The following is a 15,583-nucleotide window of genomic DNA, read 5'->3' as shown; positions in this document are numbered from 1 at the left end:
TTTTGTGCGAAGACGGTGGAAGCAGCGCTTGGCAAATCCCTCTGCCCGTCGCAGTGCCCGGGGGCCATGAATAATGCAGGTGCTGGGAGCTGGGGCTGCTGGAGGTGAGCGGGGCTGCCCCGAAACGTGCAGCTCTGCCCCCCCAGCCACCTCCTTGACCTCTTTTTTTCCACTATTAAGAAGGTTTAATTAATTAAGAAGATAAAACGTTAAGCAGCGTTGCCAGCATCAGTGCCTGGGCTGGAGGAGGGTGCTGCAGGAACGTGGGGCTCCCAGACCCTCCCAGGGCTTTTACCTTTGTGTTATTTTTAAGCCTGGAGAGCCCCAGTGAGCCGAACCGTAGGGGCCAGGCGCTGCAGCTGGGGCTTGCAGACATCTGTGCCCATCCCCGGGGCAGTTTTCTTCCAGCATCCAGCCACTTTTTTGGGTCCCTGTCCCCAGTTTCCCCTCTCACTGGCTTGGCCACATCCTGCTCACGTGCTCTGCGCTCTCCAGCCGCTGCGTTAATAAGTTTCTCGTTACGTCCTAATTGCCCATATCCCTTTTTTGTTACGCTCCTCATTAATTTGATTTAACAGAGCTGTCGAGTAACTTGGTCATTTCTGAATTACCATGATTTAGTTTCTTTCTTATTTATTTATGGGCCCATCTCCTCTGCCACCCCCTCTTCCCATGTGTACAAGCAGATGGTCCCTGCCACGAGCTCACCCAAAGCCACTCGCTGCTCCTGCAAGTGCCACAGGATCCTGGGGATGCTCAAAGCCGCTGCTTGGGGCAAGGGGAATAAAACACCTGTGGAGGACCCCAATGCAAAGCCTTATCCCAGGAAAGTCTGGAAGCTGGGTTTGCTCTGGCCAGGCTGGGAAGGGGCTGCTGGTGTAGCTGCTGTGTACGTGCCCGGAACCCCCATGTCCCTGTGCCACATACTCACGGGCACCCATGGTGCAGGGGCACATGTCGCGGTGGGACACACGTCATGGGAGCTTTGTGGTGTTGGTGCCCGGTGGCACACGGGTGTGTGCTGGTGCCAGCCCTGAGCCGTCACTCGTGTGTGCCCGCACCTGCCCGACTGCGCCAGGGCTTTTGGAAGGCTCCTGTGTTTGCAAACTGCTGCTTTTGTTGGATTTTCTCCTTTTATTGCCATGGAAACTGTAATTGAGCTCCACTGGCTCCTTAGCCGGAGCCGGTGTCTCTGGTGGCACAGCCAGTGCCACCCTGGCCTGGCTGGGGGCTCGGCAGTGACCGCGGCCGAGCACCCTCCAGCCGTGGACGTGCCTGTCCTGCTGGCGCTGCCTGCTGCTGCCCGCCTCGCCTGGCTGATCTGTCTGTCCGGGAGTCTGTTTATCCAACTCCCTCCTCTCCATCCATCTGGCTCCCCATATGGGAAACAAACAGCAAATTGGCCCAATTTCTTACCATAGGGAAAAAAACCCACCAAACAACAAAAACCCGAAAAACCCCCTCTCTGCGGCTGGGCAGCGGGTGTTTGCCAGGGGACGCCATTATCCCCATCCCTGCGACCTCCCTTGCTGCGCGCTCAGCGCCCATCGGATCCCCCTCTCTGTCGTTTGGCTGCAAGGGGCCAAATTACCCCAATTTTCCTCCAGCCCCGTGGGAGGGGGCGAACCCTCCTGTCCCAGAGGCCGCCACCTCGGTGCCTGTCCCCATTCCCATCCCGTCCTCCCCCTGCTCCTCTCCAGGGCCATGAGCTGGGAAATCTCTCCGTGCCAGGGTGTGCTAATTACTCTGACCTTTGCTTAAGCGGGGATCTTTTAGTGGCAGGCGAGGTATCAGCCGTGTCATTTACTATGCAAATTGAGACCATCAATTACATCCAGAAGGTCCTGCAATGTTTAATTTTCTCTCCCATCCCTCTTTTTATTGGCATCTGCAAAAACGCAGGAGCAGGAGGGCCCTGGCTTTTCGGAGCTGGATGCTGGGAGCCAGCAGCCATGGGTGGGGGCTCTTCCAATTGCCAGCTTCCCCTTGTCTCTTTAATTTTAATTAGCTGCTTTAGCGATCGCCCAGTGGAAAGCTGGGCTGGGAGCTCCGTTGGTGCTGCAGGGATGGGAATAAAACTCTTTGCAGTGCCAGGCTGCTGTCTCGGGGGCGAAGGGCTCATGCCAGGGCTGCAGCCCATCGTCTCCTCTTCCCACGGGCAGTTTTTGCCGGTATTTGACCATGGTGTGTGCAGAGCCCTTTGGACAGCCCAGTGCTGGGCTGGTGCTTGGAGGTGACTGGAAACCCTCTGGGCTGCTGGGATGGGACCGTGCGTCTGTTGGGGGGACGAGGTGTGAATTGATGGGTACTGAGAGGGGTGGGGGAAGGCAGAGGTGAGCTATGGAGATGTGGGATGGGAGGGAAGGTGGCACAGGAGGGCTGAGCCGAGGGGGAGAGGAGGCGTAAGGGGAGGGCTCGGGTATGTGTCCCGGTGGGATGGGTGGGGGGGCCAGGGGGCTCTGGGGGCGGTGGGCTACAGAGGTGGCATGGAGCTGTGCCCCTCGCTGTGGTGAGGGTGCAGGTGAGCTGGAGGGATCCTTGTTTGCCTGTTGTGGGGCCGAGGAGCCCTGGGAGAGAAACTCCCAGGAAATGGGGACTCGTGGGGGTGTCTCAGTGCTGGGGCTCTCTCTGCCACAGGGGGGGTGTGCGTGGCCCAGTCTGTCAAGATCCCACGGGAGCCTAAGCCGGGAGAGTTCGACAAGATCATCCGCCGCCTCCTGGAGACCTCCACGCGCGGGCCGTCATCATCTTCGCTAACGAAGACGATATCAGGTGCGGAGGAGCTGGCCTGGCTGGGAGGGGGGGGCGGTGCTGCAGGGGACCCTGATCCGTGCTCTGGGTATGTTGCCGGCCGGGATGCGGGATGTGGGATGTTAATGGTCAGAGCTGAGCAACAGGAGCTGGCCGTGCCCTGCAGCGTGCAGATGTGACTGCAACGTGGTGTAGGTGTCTGCGACGTGGAGCAGGTGTGCCTGCGCAGCCGCCTTTGCAGCGTGGCAGGGATGCGTCTGCCACGAGGGGAGGATGCGCCTCGTATCGCGGCACGGACACGTCTGCAGCAGGGACCCATCCGAGCCGACTTCAGAGCAGCCGTCCGGTGTGTTGCTGCCATCAAACCACAGCAACACAGAGCTCAAAGGAGGAAAAATCCACTTTCCACTGGCTTTGGAATCCCCTGCTGTCATGACCCAGCTGCTTCACACCTCAGCCCCTGGCACGGAAGAGGAGTGGGTCCGGGTGACCCTTTTGGGGACCCCCCGAGTGCTGTTCCACCTGCGCGGCGGAGCTGGAGATACGGACACGCTGCGAGGTGCTGAGCAGCTCTGCAGGCGAAGCGACGTCTTGCAGCTCCCGTTGTTTATGGAGCAGAATGATTCACATGGAACTACCCCTGATTTCCTAAGTATCTAATTTATTAATCAGCAAACATTATGTAAATGTGGGTAAACTGCGATTTGAAATCAGTTTACATCAGATGTGCGAGCGCTCCAAGTTTCTTTTTTCCTTCCTTAATAGAAATGTCTGCAAACCTGACATTTACGCGGGCGCGTGGTGAGAAACGGGGGATTTACCTCGCTGTGTAAATGGCAAGCCCCATTAACTGGGGTTTGTAAACATTTACCCATCCAAATAGGATTACATCCCATGAACAGTGGTTTACGCACACCCACCTCACGCTGGGTGAGCGTGGGTTTAGCCCGGGCACGGAGACCGCTGTGAGCCTGACCGTTGTGCCACCATGGGCTGGAAAGCCTGGAAGATGATGTGCCACCTCTCCCCAAACTGTGCTGCCGAGCAAGGCGGTCTGGGGATGGTTGTTGCTCAAATTCTTGCCTGGCTCAGATCAGGGGAAAATCACTGATCTCGCAGGAACATCCTCGATTTGCCCCAGCGAGATACTGCCCTGCACGAGGACTGGGTGCAGCTGGAGATGCTGCTTGTGCTCCGAGCGGGACGTGGGGCTTTGCTGAGCTCCTCGTGGCAGGATGCGCTGGGAGCTGGAGGCAGCCCGGGATGAGCAGCCCGGGATGAGCCCGGAGGCGCCGGCACGGCTCCCCGGCTGCTCGCTGGCCCCGCGGCTCCCGGAGCGCGCCTGCCTCTTCCTGTCTCGTCTCCGCTCTCTGTTGGATTTGTGGGGTTTTTTTCCTTATTATGCGTTTCAAACACCATCTGGACTTGAAATGATCAGCTCCCGACGGCGGGGGGTGAGTCACAGACCTGCCTCCTCGCTGCATGGGGACACGGGGAGATGAAGCCGCCCTGGGTCCCGCTTCCATGAGGCTGGGGACCCCCACAAACCCCCGAGGGGCTGGCGAGCCCTGGGAAAAAAGAGCTCGGAGGGTCGGATCCAGGAAAGCTCCCACCCACCCACTAAGGTTTTCTGAGCTGGCTGGCGCTGGTGGAGCATGCGGGGCTGAGCATCTGGCTACGATGAGGGATGCTGGGCAGGATGGGTGGCATCTCCAGCTCCCCACTGCTGCTCAGCTGCCCAAATGGCACCAGCTGAGCCCAGTTTAGCCCTAGCCTGGGCACTGGCGGCACTGGCTGGGTCTCTCCCATGGTTTGCAGTGCCGATCGGAGCAGAGAGCACGTGCGCGCTCTCTAGTGCTGCTGCTTTTCCTGCCTGCTGCGGCATAACCTGATTTTTTTTTTCCTAATGTTGGGTAATTAAGGGGGAAATTCAATTACCAGTCAGCAAATATGCAAATGAGGTGGGAGAAGCAGCCTGTGTGCCCAGGCTGGGGAGGATGGAGGGTGCGGGAGCTGAGCAGCACAGTTCGCTCTTGTGTATCCATACGCACCAGGTTGTGCGTGGTGTCTGGTGCCGATGAGTGCCCAGAGCAGGAGATGGGAACAGCGCTGAGCCCTGCCCCGTGCCAGCATCCCTGCTTCCCTAGGGCTGGGCATGAAGCCAGTGCCCTGGCCCCGTGATGCCAGCAAGTGCCAGCGCCTGTTGCTTCTCTCCGCAGAAGGGTGCTGGAGGCGGCCAAGAGGGCGAACCAGACGGGACACTTCATCTGGATGGGCTCGGACAGCTGGGGCTCCAAAATCTCCCCGGTCCTGCACCTGGAGGAGGTGGCCGAGGGCTCCGTCACCATCCTGCCCAAGCGGGTCTCGGTCAAAGGTAAGGGGCTGTGCTCAGTGGGCCCCCTCAGCTCCCCCGGGGTTGGCTCTTCCCCCTGGTGCCACGAGGTTTTGGCTGTGATAGACGCTGTGTTTTCCAGTGAGTCTTCCCTGAATGGATTTTCCAACCTGCAGCTTTGCCCAAGTGGCAGCTCGGACACAAACCCACTGCGCTCTCACGTGTCCCCAGACCCCATCACTCACAAGACCATCCTTTCCATCTGCCTGGGATTTTTGTGCCCTGTTAAGCATCACTTTGCCAATCCCAGAGATTCACCCCCTCCATCTCCTCTTCCCCGGGCAGGTTTCGACCGCTACTTCTCCAGCAGGACGCTGGACAACAACCGCCGGAACATCTGGTTTGCTGAGTTTTGGGAAGAAAACTTCCACTGCAAGCTGAGCCGGCACGCGCTGAAGAAGGGCAGCAGCATCAAGAAATGCACCAGTAAGAGCCACGGGGCTGCCATGGGCGAGCGGCGCTGCATCGTGCGGGATGTGGGGGGATGTGAAGGCGATGGCAGAGAGCCCGGAGCAGGTGGTAGAAAAGTTTCACTTTCTTTCTCAGCTCAGCCACGTCCTTATTGCTCCGGAGCTGCTGGCCCAGCTCAAGGCAGCCATGTGGCAAGTAATGCGCTGGACATGGTGGTCTTGGTGGTGAGCGTGTTTTTTTTGGACTGAATGTCAAAGACAGGTGGGAATTTAGGGAAGGCTGGAGAAACACCAGTGCTTCCACAGAGTGGGGAGCGTGGGCGATGTAGAGCCGCTTGCCAGCATGGGCACTCGGGTGCCTGCTGGGCTTGTGTTGGCCAGGAAGGAGGACAGGAGTGTTGCACAAAAATGCTTTTGTGCACCCCGACATGCTGCATGCGATCTGGGAAGCGTGTGGAGCACGTCTGGTTTGTGCGAGGGCTGCTCCCTCTCCTGCATGCTCCTTCCAGTCGCCCTTCCCTCTGCCCAGTCTTCTGCCAGTGCAAAACCCCCCAGATTTGGGGGTTTGGGGCTGAATTCCGCCTTGTTTCGCAGCATTTCAACAAGTGCCTCTTTCTCACTGTGTGCTTGGCAGAAGCACCGCTGTCCCGTGGAAGGCATGAAGCCACCGGCGCGTCCTTGCTCCCGTGCAAGCGGCTCCTGTCTCACCTGAGCCGGGGCGGGTAGTGGAGAAACGAGGCCAATGGATAGTGCAGGATCAGGATCCGGCTCTTGCTCAGCCAGCGTTGAGGCCGTGCCCACAGGGAGGGGGCACCCCATGGCAGGGTGCAGGGGTGCCCCAAAAGGAGGTGACCGCCCCGAATGCGTGCAAACTGGTGTTTGCCAGTGTCTCGTTGCAAACTGCTTTGCTGATGTGCCCCTTTGCTGCTCCAGGCGGGGAACTTTGTTCCAGCAGATCCCGATCCCAGGCCCCCTCCTCAACCCCCGCTGTGCATTTTCAGCCATTTCCAGCTAAAAGAGCCGTGTAGGATTAATGCAGTAAACAAGGCGACCAGGGGATCTGTCTTGCTGACAGCTCTGCTGCCGAGGTGATGGTTGGAGACTGGAGGAGGTGACATGTTTACTGAGAGATGGGAGAGATTTACTGCCTGCCTGGCACTGGCTGAAGACAGATAACGACACGGCGACTCGCAGGCTGCGACGTGGCAGGACTTGGGGACAGTTGCACGTGTCCCCGTCCCCTCGGGAGGGACGTCAGTGGAAGCCATGGCATGCTGGCGGGCCGATGGACCTGGCTGTGCCTGGAAAGTTTGATGATTAAGGTGTTTTTTTCCCCCTTTTCACCACCAAGGACAAGAGGGATGGTGCTTCCACGTCCTCCCACTTGCTGGCATTCCCAAACGTTCAGCTGATGATTTGGGGACACCTCTGTCCCCACATGGACTTTCCAGTGCTGCAGCTTTCCCAAGTAGTCTTATGGTGGATGCACAGCTGTGAGCTTGGTAAGCAGCAAGGGCACGCAGGAAACCCTGCCCGTGGCTGTGGCCTTGGGTAGCTGAGAGCTCCTCTTCTTTCCCGATGGCATCAAGAAATCCCCGACAGCAGGAAATGCATGAGGAGGTCCTGCAAACCGCTGATCTCTTCATCTTCGTCGTAATGTAGTGTTTAAACAAGCAATATTTCAGGGCCAAGGTATTAGTGGAGGCAGCTGAAACCACGACATGGCAAATGTCCTAGGAACTGTCTTTAAATTACCTGAATTTGTCAGCAAATAAATTATCTCCTGAACGTTTGCTTGGCAGGTGAACAGAGAGGGGAAATAACGCACGATGAAGCAAATAACCTGCCTGTGCGCTTCCACGCGCTCCTGCTTTGCATGGCTTATGCAAATCTCCCTTTTGGGGCTATTTTCTAGAGGAATTGTATGGACTTGCCCCGTGAGCTTTAGTTTTGGGTAGAGCCCAGCACGCACAGAGAGCCGCCGCCTTTGCTTGTTTTTGCATCCCCAAAACCAAACCAAAGGGTCCCACCACTGAGCTCATGGCTCTCGTTCATGTATGGGAGAGCTGGGAGGAAGGTGAAGGGTGAGGGCTGGAGTGGACACCAGGTTTTGGGATGATTCCTGCTGGCAGCTGCTCACGTTATCCCTGAGACCCTGACACCCACCAGGACCTGTGCACTCCCTCCCCAGACTGTCCTGCTGGGACCAGGATCAGGCCAGGACTCATTTCCCAGCTGCTTTTGCAGCTGGATCTCCACGACATCCTTCCCCACCTCCAAGCTCCCTCCACCAGGCTGTGTCCTCGACACTCCTGGGCTGGAAAGGACCCTTCCAGCCACTGCTTTGTTAATAATTCACGCACGTGTGGATGCAGACAGGGAGGTGCTGGGGTGCTGCGATGGAGACGGAGGAGCCGACGGCAGCAGCGGGTTTGCCGGGCCGATGGGGTGGCAAGGACGGGAGGACGGGGCACGGCTCAGGGCTGTGTCCCCGCTCCGTGATCCATACGGGGACTGCAGGATGGTTCCAGGCCTTGTGGGCTACTCTTTTTCCAGGAGAGCTAATTAGTGGCCATGGTTTAGCAGGGCTGGATGGTAACTGTGCTTTGCAGCAGAGCTGGGGATTTCTCTGTGCTCTCACCTCCACCTGACCAGGCTGCTGCTAACGCAGAGCAGCGACGTGGGCAGTGGGGAGAGGAGCTTTTATTCGATTTTCCATCCTTGTTTGTGGTTCCTCATATTCTTTTCCCTTTTCTGTTTTGCGTCTTGCTGGTCTCTTCTTAATAGGGGGTTGTTTTTTTTTGTGACACTGGCTGTTTTCCAGCAGCACAGTGTGCCCCAGCCAGGCCAACCGGGGAGGATTCGCACTGCTTGCCTGGTAGTTAAGATAATAAAAGGTTCCTGTTGACCGAGGTCAGGTCTGAGCAGGCAGGGACATCCCAGCAATGCCTCTGCTCTGCTTTCCTCCACACCCACCGGCTCTCCGAACAGGCACCGCCAGCCTCGCTGAAGCCCTCGTTGCAGACAGCTGTTTGCAGGGAGCATCCGTCCTGGGGGGCCAGTCCCTGCTCCCCGGATGGGCTCACCAGCCCAAAAATGCAGCGCTGGGTGCTGCTGCCAGCACCCATCAGATTTGGAGGTCCCGAGGTGACACCGTCGCCCGGCTCACTCACTGTGAGCGATTTTGATTAACTCCTGCTGAAAGCCAGCGCCGGTGATGTGCTGGGAATTGATGCTAATCCCGACTCATCCGCAGGAGATACCTGCGTCCATCCTCTGAGGGGTACCGCGGAGGCTCGTCACACTCTCAAAATTAATTATCAGCCCTGTAGAGTGATGCACGACCCAGCTATTACAATCAGCGGGGTCACATCCCTTTTGTGGCCCTGATCTACTGCGAGTTTAGCGGAGATTTATTGTCTCCATGTCGGGAATGTGCACCGTGAGCCTTGGCTTTCCGCTCCGCCTTGCCCCCGTTGTGCACCAGCATAATTCCCATCTGCAAAAAGCAGCTGGGGCCTGGGTGAAGGTGCCCGATGAACGGCCCTGGGGACCTCTACTTGTCTGCCACGCCACAGCTTTGGCACCGGAGTGGGCTTCTGCCACCGTGCCGGGCTGACGCTGCTCACCAGAGGGATGTCTGGGAGGAAAATCCAGCCTCCTGTGTTATCACAGTGGGTTGTATGTTACTTGCTGGGAACTGTGTGGGATTTGAGGTGCCAGCAGGGAAGCCAAGGAGCCGGGAAGGGATGAGTCCTGGGTCCCGTGTGTCCCCTGGGCTCAGCAGCCTCTGTGGGGCGGCAGGACGGTGCCGGGGGTGGCAGCAGGGCTGGGACGTCCCCGTGGGCTCAGCTCCCCTGGACAGTCTATTGCACCCTTTTTTTTAATGGGTAATTATCTTGACAAGATAGAGTGGCTTGTCTGTGCGTTGAGAGATGAACATGGGGGAAAAGCTCGAAGTTCAGGGAGAAGATTAATAGCCCTTGTCAATAACTTGGAAGAAAGGATAACTTGACGGGTTTCGCATGAGTAATCTCCACGTAGTCCAAAAGCATTTTTATAACTTTGAAGGATGGGCTATAAATTTATCTCCTTGATATCATCTTTTCTTGCTGGTCAGTTCACTATCAATTTCCTTTAGTATCTTGTCAGTGGCACGTTTCGCTCTCCGTCCTGGCACAGGGACCTCCGAGCGTGCGGCTCTCGGGGACGTCCCGGCTCAGGTCTGTGTCCAGCGCCGGCTACATCCCACCTTCCCGCAGTGGGGATGGAGAGGATCAGCAACTGCTGCCTGCCTGTGCCTTTTCTGTGCCCGCTACTCAGGCTCTGTGTCCTGGTTCCCTTCAGTCCCCATAAATCCCCACCTTGCATCAGGGAGCATCTCTGCACGGTGGAGCCAGAATTAATTTTCGACACCCTTGGATGGCTTTCTAGGATGCTTCCGCTTCTCCGGAGGGGGAAGGCTGAGCCTTCGGCTCCCCGAGGAACCCTCCTTCCCTCCTGCTCTTGCCAAAGGAGCTGTGGCCTGGCGGGGTGCCCGGCCGTGCCGCAGAGGCGGTGATGGAGGTGCAGAGGCCGTGGCTCTCCGATGCGGCATCGCCCCATGGGAGACACTTTCTTAGCTGTAATTAACAGCGTGCTACATTAATCGGTGTCTTTTGCTAAATGATTAACATGTTTCTAGTCCCATTAAGGGCAGTGATGACAGGGAGGCAGGCAGCTGCTGCTGGTAATTACCAGATCCTTGCAGGATCCTGTGAGCTGGGATGGCTGGGGAGGCTGCAAAGGGCTGCGTGGTCAGTGGGGTGGGAGGGTGGCAGGGGGTGACGAGGGGAGCAGGGGGACAGGAGGCTTTGGGAACGAGATGGAGGACACGCAGCCAGTGATGGACACCGTGGTCCCTTGGCGCTGCTGATAGAGACTGAGCTGGTGGAAGCTCCTGGCAAGATGAAGGAGGTCAGCCTGTGGGGTGAGGATGGGATGTCGGTCACAGCCCAGCCTGTGTCCGCTTGGGGACCTGGGAGTACAGGCATGTCCCACGGCACTGCGATGTGACATCCCAAGGGCTCTTGGAAGCACGGCTGGGTGCCAGCACCCACGTTTCCAGAACTCCATTACAGGGGGTTGGTTGGGTATTTCCGCAGTGAATGTGTTTCTTGGCTGCACGTCACCCTCGTGCCCGCAGAGGCCAGCTCACGTACCCCAGACCTTCCCGCTGCTCAGAGGGGCTGAGGCGAGAGCCACCACGTCCCCCCCGCTGCCACTCGGGGCAGGGGACACCCAGGCGACGGGAGGGCTCTGGGCTGGCAGAGAGGCTCGAGCCCTGAGCCTGGCAGCGCTGGCACAGCCGACACCTCGAGCTGACACTGTGAAACACACCTGCCATGTGGGTTTTGTTTCGGGAGGCGTTGGGGATTGTCTGAGAGGCGTTTCTGCCCTGCTGCTCCTTCCTGGGCTCTGCCTAGGTAGGATAAGATTCCTGCTGGGAAAGAGGCACTCTGGCTTGCTGATGGGTCTGGAGTTTTGGGAATGGGGTTGGAGTTTCTGGCTGCTTCAGTCCTGGGGATGAGCGGGTTTGTTTGCGAGAGTTCGGCTGCAGCAGAAATATCCCTGTGGGACATGGCAGGGGTGGCACGGAGATGGCAGCCCCACTTTACGTGTGTCCGCAGACCGGGAGCGGATCGGCCAGGACTCCTCGTACGAGCAGGAGGGCAAGGTCCAGTTCGTCATCGACGCCCGTCTATGCCATGGGACACGCTCTGCACAACATGCACAAGAACCTCTGCCCTGGCAAGGTGGGGCTGTGCCCCCGGATGGACCCGTGGACGGCGTGGAGCTGCTCAAGTACATCCGCAACGTCAACTTCTCAGGTCTGTCCGTCCCCGGGGTGGCTGGGCTGTGTGTCCCGGGTTGTCCCGGCTCTGGGCGACACAGCAGCACCCACGATTTATTCGTGTCGCCGTTCAGCTGGGGTAGCTGAAACAGGGCGCGATTCCACGCAGCACCCGCGGCGCTGCGAATGCGAGGGGCAAAGACGGGGTGGTTTTGTTTACAGATCAACAGACAAGGAGGTCTGAGCTTCCACATCTCCTGGCAGCCTTTGGAGGGTAACCCAGCAGCAATCCTGCCCACACCCTGCCACCCTGCCTGACTTGTGCTCCCCAGCCTCTCCCCTTGCCCGCTGCCCTGTGCCACCTCCTGGCATCGCGGCTGGCAGAGGTCCCGCTCAATCACACAGCTGTGTCCTTGTCTTCAGATCTCCTCTGGAAACACATCTTTTCCTCTGCTCTATCTTCTTAATAAACATTTTCTGTCTTGTCCTCCTTATTACTTCTATTATCTCCACTCTGTGATCTCCTCTGCCGTGTCTCTTTTATTTATTTTCCTCCCCTTGCTTGATGTTTCTCTTCCTTCCTTTCATTAGTGTTTATCTGCACAGTTCACTTGATTTAACTTTAAAGCTGCTTTTCCCCTCTTTCTTAAAAGAAGCACTAAACCGGCTGGCGTAACAGCGCTCGGTGCCTGGCATTGCCCGGAGAGCGATGGAGGGGGTTGGTGGGTTGATACCTTAAAGTCCCTGCACCAACTTGGGTTTGGGGTTGGTTTTCTTTTCCCCGATCGCTTCCTCCACCCTGTGCCCGTGCTGGAATCGTCCTGGCAGCTCATGGCACTCCCAGCAGTGAGAAAGGGGAAGCATCAAACCAGAGCTCCCTTCGACATCGTCCCCCTGGGCACCCCGTTGCCACTGGGTGCTGCGGGTGCTGAGCCCTCCCCGTCTTGCAGGCATTGCTGGGACTCCCGTGACCTTCAACGAGAATGGAGACGCACCGGGACGCTACGACATCTACCAGTACCAGATCAGGAACTCCACTCCCGAGTACAAAGTCATCGGGCAATGGACCGACCACCTCTACCTAAAAGTAAGGCTGGGGGCTGTGGCGTGGCCGTGCACGGTCTGGGTCAAGGGAAAGGTCCTGTAGGTTTCTCCTGCATCCATCGAGGCCATGTAGGGTGTAGCAAACCCATCTGGGAGCCAGGGAGCCCATGGGTGCGAAGTTAGGCAGCAAACTTGGGGGGTTCAGAGGGGAGGGTGTCCCCCAGGTACACTCTTGTGGTTCAGCCACGGTGACCCACCGTCAGCACGTGTGACTGTATCCCACAGGCTCTGGGCATCCGACTTTGCAGCTCTGGTAAGGGAAGGAGAAGCCAGAACAGAGCAGAGGGGATTTTATTAGGAAAAAATTTTTTACCATGAGAGTTGTAGAACACTGGAACAGGTTGCCCAGAGAGGTGGTGGATGCTCCATCCCTGGAGACGTTCAGGCGCCGGTTGGATGAGGCCCTGAGCAACCTGATCTAGTTGGAGATATCCCTGTTCCTTGCAGGGGGGTTGGACTAGATGGCCTTTGAAGGTCCCTTCCAGCCCTAACGATTCTATGATTCTATGATTCTATGATTCCCAGGGAAGGAGGGACTTTGTTTTTGGTTTTCGGTGTTGATTCTTCCCAAAAGACCGATGGAGACCTTCACCACCTCCTTGTCCCCATGTCTGGTAGGGCTGGGGTCCTTCACGGGATGTACTGATGGGGCAAGGGGCCAGATCTGGGCAATGTTGCCACGAGCAGAGGGCGACCAGCCCCTCACACCGCAGGGATGCTTGGCAGATGCCCAGCTGGAGTGTCAGTGGGGCTGTTGTGGTCTCGCCCCACAGGTGGAGAACATGCTGTGGCCGGGGGGTGGAAGCCAGCTCCCCAGCTCCATCTGCAGCCTACCCTGCAAGCCGGGTGAGAGGAAGAAGTTGGTGAAGGGCATTCCCTGCTGCTGGCACTGCGAGCGCTGCGATGGCTACCAGTACCAGCTGGACGAGTTCCACTGCAAACGGTGCCACTTCAATGAGCGGCCCAACGAGAACCACACCAGCTGCACCCCCATCCCTATCATCAAGCTGGAGTGGAGTTCGCCCTGGGCCGTGGTCCCCGTCTTCATCGCCATCGTGGGCATCATCGCCACCCTCTTTGTGGTGGTCACCTTTGTGCGCTACAACGATACGCCCATCGTCAAGGCGTCGGGGCGGGAGCTGAGCTACGTCCTGCTGACGGGCATCTTCCTCTGCTATGCCACCACCTTCCTCATGATCGCCGAGCCCGACTTGAGCACATGCTCCTTGCGACGCATCTTCCTTGGGCTCGGCATGAGCATCAGCTACGCTGCTCTGCTCACCAAGACCAAACCGCATCTACCCGCATCTTCGAGCAGGGCCAAGAAGTCAGTGAGTGCCCCTCGGTTCATCAGCCCTGCTTCCCAGCTGGTCATCACCTTCAGCCTCATCTCGCTGCAGCTCGTGGGTGTCTGCATCTGGTTCATCGTGGACCCGTCCCACTCTGTCATTGACTACGAGGACCAGCGACTACAAATCCCCACTTTGCCCGGGGCATCCTCAAATGTGACATTTCGGACCTCTCTCTCATCTGTTTGCTTGGGTACAGCATGCTTCTCATGGTCACCTGCACTGTGTACGCTATTAAGACCCGCGGGGTCCCGGAGACCTTTAACGAAGCCAAACCCATTGGGTTCACCATGTACACTACTTGCATTGTGTGGTTAGCCTTCATCCCTATATTTTTTGGGACATCGCAGTCGGCGGAAAAGGTAAGGGAGGAGGGCACAGGTCTGGCTGGTGGCCCTGTGGGCAGCAAGGAAGGGGCCTGAGGGAGGCTGACGTCCTAAGCAAGGAGGGGTGGCTTCTCTGCGGTCCTGCCAGCTTGGGAATCATGGTGGCAAGAGTTAGTTTGCTCTACTGGGGAGCAGAGATCTTTGTGTTTCATTTCCTCCTTCGGTTTTCTGTGCCCCATTGGCCTCGCTGTCCCTCTCTGGCTGGGGGAGCAGTGGGCAGCACAGGCTGCTGCTCTGCGGGTTGGGGGAGGATGAGTCCCCAGGGCAGATCCAGGTCCCTGCTGTCAGGAGCACCATTTCAGAGAATCATAGAATGGTTTGGAGTGGAAGGGACCTTAAAGATCGTCTAGTTCCAACCCCCCTGCCATGGGAAGGGACACTTTCTACTACACCAGGTGCTCAAAGCCTCATCCAACCTGGCCTTGAACACTTCCAGGGATGGGGCAGCCACAACGGCTCTGGGCAACCTGGTCCAATGCCTCACCACCCTCAGAGGGAAGAATTTCTTCCTTATATCCAATCCAAATTTCCCCTCTTTCAGTTTAAAGCCATTGCCCCTTGTCCTGACACTACACACCCGTGTCCAAAGCCCCTCTCCAGCTTTCCTGTAGCCCCTTTAGGTACTGGAAGGTGCTGGAAGGTCTCCCTGGAGCCTTCTCTTCTCCAGGCTGAACAGCCCCAACTATCTCAGCCTGTCTCCATAGCAGAGGTGCTCCAGCCCTCAGATCATCTTCGTGGCCTCCTCTGGACCCACTCCAGCAGCTCCATGTCCTTCTGATGTTGGGGGCCCCAGAGCTGAATGCAGTAGTTTCTGCAAAGAAAAGGGACTGAGTGCTGCCCAGCTGGCACCTTTTCCTGGTGCTGAGTCAGTGATGGTGCCTGGAGAGGTGGAGCTGCCCTCCGAAATCCTCGAGAGCTGGAAGCAGCGGAGGGCAAGGGCAAAGGAGAGGGAGCAGAGCAACCCCCCGGCATGTCCCCTCCCTTGCTGGGGTGCCTGGCAGCCTGCGGCTTCTCACTCAATTACCGTTTTGCTGTGATTCGAATTAACACCTGTGTGTTTGGCAACACGGCACCGACGGTACACGGCTCGGCTGGGCTGCGGCGGGCAGGGTGGCACAGAGCTGCTGGGGAGCGGAGCGGCTCTGTCTCACTGCGGGGTTTGGGAAGCGAGCATCCCCTGCCACCCCAAACGCCGCTTTGCACACAGTGTAGACGAGGCCAGGCCAGACAATCCCAGGGGTGAATTTGTGCTGTAAAACAACCTGTCTGTCTGTCCTTCACCTGCTCCTCGGCCCCCCGGGCTTGGCGTGGAGGGTGGTCCCGGTGCCAGTACCCACAGGAACGAGGCCAGCTCCGGA

General features: G+C 57.9%; 1 protein-coding gene across 1 annotated transcript in view; it reads left to right on the top strand.

Moving 5' to 3' along the window:
- GRM4 (glutamate metabotropic receptor 4) overlaps window positions 1-15,583 on the top strand; it is a 41,484-nt gene that overhangs the window by 17,596 nt on the left and 8,305 nt on the right. Inside the window, 10 exon segments of the mRNA XM_086627174.1 lie at window positions 2,638-2,724; window positions 2,727-2,772; window positions 4,971-5,125; window positions 5,429-5,569; window positions 11,223-11,290; window positions 11,292-11,373; window positions 11,376-11,423; window positions 12,337-12,473; window positions 13,264-13,954; window positions 13,957-14,201. Of these exon segments, the coding sequence (XP_086483300.1) occupies window positions 2,638-2,724; window positions 2,727-2,772; window positions 4,971-5,125; window positions 5,429-5,569; window positions 11,223-11,290; window positions 11,292-11,373; window positions 11,376-11,423; window positions 12,337-12,473; window positions 13,264-13,954; window positions 13,957-14,201 (1,700 nt within the window).

Source organism: Tauraco erythrolophus, chromosome 27 (genome assembly GCF_009769465.1).
Source record: "Tauraco erythrolophus isolate bTauEry1 chromosome 27, bTauEry1.pri, whole genome shotgun sequence".
NCBI classification, from domain to species: Eukaryota; Metazoa; Chordata; class Aves; order Musophagiformes; family Musophagidae; genus Tauraco; species Tauraco erythrolophus.
This window is presented reverse-complemented; position numbering and strand designations above follow the sequence as displayed.